The sequence below is a fragment of the Monoraphidium neglectum genome (genome assembly GCF_000611645.1).
Source record: "Monoraphidium neglectum strain SAG 48.87 unplaced genomic scaffold scaffold00992, whole genome shotgun sequence".
Taxonomy (NCBI): domain Eukaryota; kingdom Viridiplantae; phylum Chlorophyta; class Chlorophyceae; order Sphaeropleales; family Selenastraceae; genus Monoraphidium; species Monoraphidium neglectum.
Window position 1 is genome coordinate 12,733 of NW_014012636.1, and position 6,145 is coordinate 18,877.

At 60.7% G+C, this 6,145-nt stretch overlaps 1 protein-coding gene across 1 annotated transcript in view; it reads left to right on the top strand.

Moving 5' to 3' along the window:
• MNEG_6219 (hypothetical protein) overlaps positions 1-2,016 on the top strand; it is a gene marked incomplete at both ends in the record, with an annotated part of 9,383 nt that extends 7,367 nt beyond the window's left edge. Inside the window, 5 exons of the mRNA XM_014045308.1 lie at positions 576-729; positions 1,007-1,093; positions 1,353-1,409; positions 1,588-1,687; positions 1,940-2,016. Coding sequence (XP_013900762.1) covers positions 576-729; positions 1,007-1,093; positions 1,353-1,409; positions 1,588-1,687; positions 1,940-2,016 — 475 coding nt within the window. The remainder of the gene's footprint in view (positions 1-575; positions 730-1,006; positions 1,094-1,352; positions 1,410-1,587; positions 1,688-1,939) is intronic.
• Positions 2,017-6,145: the final 4,129 nt, after the last annotated feature.

Consider the following 6,145-nt stretch of genomic DNA (forward strand, 5'->3'; position numbering starts at 1 on the left):
CCCCAAAAGCGACTAGCCTCGCCGCTTGCTTGCCTGCGCAAGCAGGTGCGCGTTCGCCCTGCCCCATTTGAAAAGTTCACCTCCCCCACGTACGCCTCGCTCCCCTGTCTTTGCTGGCCTACAGTACTTGCAGGGATCTCGCAGGCAGGCGCCGTTTGGGTCCGGCAGCATGTCGTACTACGCAGTACAGTCTGGCTGGTGCGCCCGCGGATGACACACACACGGGTCGTTGCGGCGGCTGTGCGTGAACGGGGCTGACTGGGGGGGCTCATGCGCGCGCATGCTCAGGGAGGCGCCATCGGCGGATGGCGAGCGCCTTCCCCCTTGCAGGGGACAGGGGGTGGGCTTTTAGTAAGGGGAGGGCGGGCTGAAACATGGAACATCTACCTGAAACCCAAACCTCTTTCGATGGCGGTGGTCGAGGTGTTGGTTGTGTGAGTGATCTGTTTGCTTGAAGTGCTCTTGACTTGGCTCTGCAGCGCTCGGCAAGATGTTGCACATCTGCTGACTCATGCAGGCTTTGCAGGAACCCAATCCCAAATGCCTCAGCGCACTGTACACACCCTTGTCACCAGGATCACCGGCTGGCCAATGGATGTTGCCTACATGAGTGACATCGCCGTTGTGGTCCTGGCGCGCAACCTTGGGGCGCTGACAGGGACGATGGGCTTCAAGTACAACAAGGCAGGGTACAAGGGACGCCTGACGGCCGCTGGCTACCCGGCCCAGGTGGGCGCGGCAGGCCGCCTAAAGGGCTTTCATTTGTCTTTGGGTGCGCTCATCCAGGACTGGGGGCATGGCAGCATGGCTAGCCGCCAAGAAGCGACGCTTGCGCATCAGCCGCTATCGGCCATGGTGCTGCCAGTGCCACAGGGTCCACGTGCGTGGGCACTCCACGGCGTCGCTTGATCCGGCGCCAGCTCATATGCTGCCATCAATATCACACCCAAATCCTTGCATAGCTAGTGTCCTTGCAATCTTACCGATCATCCCCAACCCCTTGCAGACTGTGACTGCTGGGAAGTATTACCGCCTGGCCGGCCGCTGCGAAGTCTCGGACACAGACGGTGCCGACGGGAAGCTGCTGTTCAAGGTCTGCTGGGGTTTTCTGATAGGCAGGACTCATTCAGCAACGCCTGTGTATGCCAGTACTGTGCGGACTGGCACAGCAGCTGCGACGCGAGGGCGGCAGCACGCTCGTGCTGCTGGCCTCACATACACACTTGATTTTGCGTTGCCTGCGTGTAGCCGCAAAATTGATCTTGCTTTGGCAGCCAACGCACCGCAGCCAACACAAGTCATGTCAGCTTTTGCCGGATTGCACCCGTCAAAACCTGGCCCGACCACCGCAGATGGCTGGCCAGCAGGGCGGCTGCACGTCTGCATGCTCAATCGCTGAGGCTGGGCAGGTGGGCAAATAGGCTGCGCAGGGGTGGACAGCTTGTCATGGTGGTCGTTGACGGCGCTGTAAATGTATATGCAGCATTCCCGATCCCGCACAGACCAGCTGGAATATTCCCTTGCACAAGCTGGCTGCGCCAAGCATCCCGCTCTTGCCACGACACCCACTTTGATCGCCGCCGACAGAGCGGCCAGCCGGCCTGGCAAGACGGTGGCGCGGGCGGCCAGGCGTATATCATCGGCGTCCTCTCGCACGGCCCGCCCCCTCGCACCTGCAAAGAGTCAGGTGAGCCACGCGCCGCAGCGGCTATCCGGCGCCCTGCGCCCTGCCCTGCCATTCCCCAGGGTCCGCTGTCCTTCTCAAGGGGTTCCTCTTGTCGCTGGAATTTTGCTGGCTCCTGCAAGGGGAGCCAACGGGCGGTCACTCACCGCCCACCAGGAAGCTCGTCGTCTTTGACCAACCTTATATCGGCAATCCCTTATATACCGCCCCACAATTCTGCTTCTTGAACCCTCTTGTACCACCTCCCAATTCCAGACGTGTACTGCCAGGTCAATGAGGTATCCTATACCATGCTGCTCAAGCACCAAAACGCACTGCCAGCAGCACAGTGATGCGGCCGCCGCGCAGCCACCAGACGGTTGCGCTATGCCGGCGGCAGAGGCGCCAGAGTAGCGGAGTGATGCGATGCCAGAGCACATGCACCACGAACGATTTATAGGTAGCAGCACATTGTGACGCTTGTGTGGTGATCGCGGCTGCTGCACTTCCGTCGCCCAGCACTCTTTCCCCCCAAGCTGGGCTCTGCAGGGTCGTCAGATGCGTTGCGTGCCGGGCCCCTGGCGGCGGCCTCAGCCCATGATATGTGACCATATAGTGCGCAATAAGGGGTGCCAAGTTGCACACAGTCAACGCCAACCCACAAGCTGCATTGGCCCGACTTTCACTTGCAAATGCCAAGTGTGTGCATCTCTCTGTGTGCAGGAGGCCCGCGCGCACCCACTCAAGCGTCTTTCTTGCTTCTGGCGCCGCAATTGCGCACTCCATCCTTTCTGACCTGCGCTTGGCTGTCCAGCCGCGCGTCCTTGCCCCGCCGCAGCAAGGCAAACAACAACCGCCCTTGCGTGGCAAGCCGGGTGCGAGCCCACTCGCCTGCGGCTGGTGCGGTTGCCGCTGTGCCGGCGAGACTCACAAATGGCTTCATCAAATTTCTGCACTTTGCCTGCGTTGCTGCCTTCAGCATTGTTCCCCACAAATTTGATAGCACGGGCGTGGCAGCTCGCTGGGCAGCCCAGCATATCATATGGCCGGAAGGCCAGGAGGCATCACCGCGAGGGTGATGACTGATTCGATTGCATGGTACCTCTGCATATACATGCACAACGCTTGCGTCATGACATCACAGCTGCAAGCCCCCCATCATCATCCGTGCGTCCCCAGAGTGCATTTTTGGTCAGCGGCAAAACACGTGCATGGCCACCATCCACTGCATGGCATCGCCCTGCTTTAGACTTCCTTTCAGATTGTTCAGATAGTACTTTGGACACTGCAGTGCGAACGCAATTCATCTACATAGAGACGGCGCTGTAACAGGCGCTACCGTGGCTGATGGGGGGCGCCATCGGCGAGTCATCGAGCATGCGGCAGAAGAGCTGCAGTGATGTCGAGCTTTCACACGAGCAAACAACCAATCTGGCTGCCATGGCCCACCAATGTCGACAGATTTGTGGCGCTGCGCGTGTTTTCGCGCTTTCGCAGCTGATGGGATCCGAACAGCTGTCGACCCCAGCATATCGCTGCCCCAGCTGCGCGCTGGCGGCTGTCAAGCTCTCGGCCTGGGTTCGGCCACTGCAACTGAAGCATCACAGCGATATCAAAATCTTACAACTTAATCGATACGCCGTTTGTCAAGCATGCCAACTCCAGTCCCCGTGATGGGGCGGCCTGAGCTGGCGCCATGGGTGTGACAGCAGGTGGACGGCTGGGTGCACCTCCAGCTATGTCCCTGGCTCCCAGCGCGTGCGTGCCATTCAGATCACTGCCCGGACTCGCCGAAGAGGAAAGTATAGATGCTGTAAACAACTATGCCGGCGCTGCTGGCCGCCATGGTCAAGGGGATGGCCTTGGAAATGATGGCGTCGTTCGGGCCCTGGGAGGAGGCAAACGGGGGGATGGAGGTGCAGCATGATGGTGAGGTGGGGTAGCGAGCACCAAGGGCCAGCAATCTACTGCGTACGATACGCAGTACATTGACAACGAGTGGGGTGAAGATGGCAGGAGAATGATGCGCCGCTGCATGCTCCCCGTTGCGACGCTGTCGCACTGCGCCGCTGGCCTGCCTGGCGAGCCACTTGGCAGCCTATGCCGGGTCAAGCATGTCAAGATTCATATTTCAAAAGCATTTGCGCTAGGAGCACACGTAGTGGGCAACAGGCTTTAGTGAGATCGAAAGCCATCGTCTCACCTGCTGCCAGACCAACGGTGGCCGTGCGTGGTGGCCATGGCCGCCTCCCATCAGTAGACGGCTGAACCTCATCCTCTGACGCTCACGGTGCGCAGGAACAAAGTTCACGGGGCTGCTTGAGCCCTGGCGTCCACAGCGATGGGTTTTTTCAAATAGGACAGAACCGTTGAGGTCTCAAAGGATTGATGTGGCGTATGGCTCGGCCTGGCCAGCGCAGTGTCCAAGTCGCGCGCACGCGCGCGCGCCTGGTGACTCGGGGAGGTGCCTAGACCGGGGTTGTCCCCGCAGCGTCGTCCCCTGGATTGCAGGTGCGCGCAACTCGCAACTCCGTAAGTGCGGCTTGTGACAGACTTGCGAGGGGCTTGTGAGGAGCTCGCAAGGGACTGCATGTATGAAAGGATGGTGGTGGCCCACCCTCAGCAACAACCAAACCAGCTCGACAGCGCTGCAAATCGGGGACTGCACGTTTCCTGCTCCTGCATCCCAACATACCCATGTATCATGTCACACCGCTTCAGATCCCCTCGACTCCCAAGACGTCCGCCCTCTGCTGACTGGATCCACGGCACCCAGTACGCGTTGGTCTTGGGCGGGCCCGCTGGCCTCCAACCACCCGGCACCGCAAAACCTTCCTGGCCTCCTGCTGCAGATTGTATTTCATGATTGACACCCCAAGACTAGAGGTCTGAAAACGAGCTGAAGCCTGATCTGCTGGCTGGCTGTGTGGTTGAATGGGCGTTTGTGCTCACCAGCACAACGGCCATTCCGGCCCCAGATTCGCGCATTTTGTCGAGGGTGTGACCTTGCCTACCTTTCCTGCAGAAGCCTGCTGTAGGTCATCTTTTCAGCCAGAAAAACCTTGCACGACACGTCATCTTGCACAGAGCTTGACTCCGCTATCACTGCGAGCGATGGAGCGGCTGCCCCCGGCAAAGGCGAGCCGGCTTTTCAGCTGCCCACTCCAGTCGACGTCAAATTCATGCGCAATCTCTCCCCTTCCAGAAAGCGTGCACACCGCCTCTTGATTAGATGATATCACTCCTTTCGTCTCGCACCACGAAGTCCATTACCACGAGACAGCAGTATGGCAATGAACAAAACCATCACATGGCGGCGCGTGTGTGACGCAAATCAGCAGGCCACCTCACGCCTTCTCAACAGTATTCCAACCCCGCCCCCTGCGGACGAATAGCAAACGAATACGAAACTCACGCCCGTGCTGGCGTGCTGCCGTCCATGAGGAGCTCCAAAATGTGGGCCCACTTCAAAGGCATGTGCTGCTGGGCTCCCATTGTCTGCCAGTGCAGTGCCAATCCTGCGCAGCTCGCTGCTGCCTTGCTCCGGCCCTGAAAAACCAGCACACAGCATGGGCGGGGCGTTGCGGCGTGCAGACGCTGCCACACCGCCGCACGAGCCAAGGGCGTGGCGCTGCTTCGCAGCAACAGCACGGCGCGTGGCTGGGAAATTGGTAATGTACAGCGAGTGCCGATGCTGTGTGCTCCCCTCCTAATTGGGTTATGGGAGGCCACGGGCATGTAGGGCGGAGGGCGCTTGCACATTGCATGTGCTGGGAGCCGGCCACACAGGAATTGCAAGAGTGGCTGCTGTGTGGGGGATCAATGCAGTGCAACCTGAGGCTGGTGCCTTGCGGAGGGGTGCGATAAGTAATGCAGACGGTGTGCTGCTTGCAGTGTTATTAATGCGGCGGGTGGTGAGTGCTTTCTTCGGTCAGGCGCAAGCTGCGTGTCAGGACTCCGTGCAGCTGCTGCCGTGTTTGAGTGCCCCATGAGTGGCGCGTAAATCGCTCAACGCCCGTGTTCCCGGAGCGGCCGCTGCTGCAGCCGGTGGTATCCATCCGTCTGAAACGCACGCATCCCACAAATAATCAAACCCCAGCAGTAGCGCTATTTGCGCACGTGTGAGCGCCCAATGCAGCCAATCTGCGGGGCCGCCACGCGCCGGACCCCATCCGGCCCTCTAGCCCCCCTGCCCCCCCTGCCCCCACGTCTGGCGTGCGCGCCACCAGGCGCAGCCGTGGCGGGCGGCGTGTGTGCGCGCGGGGGCCCCCTTGCAACCTCGTTATGGCCGTGCACGTCTGGCAACCGACGGTGCGGCCGCGGCGCAGAGCCGACCAACCAGCGGCAGCACTGCTCCTGCCCAACGGGCAGGGCGGCTGCGGCCCCGCGCCGCTTGCGAACACCGACCCGCTGCGGCGTCACGGCGCCCCCGCCCCCAAGTCCCTCAGGCGCCCCTCGGCCTCCTCAAAGTGCACCTGCAGC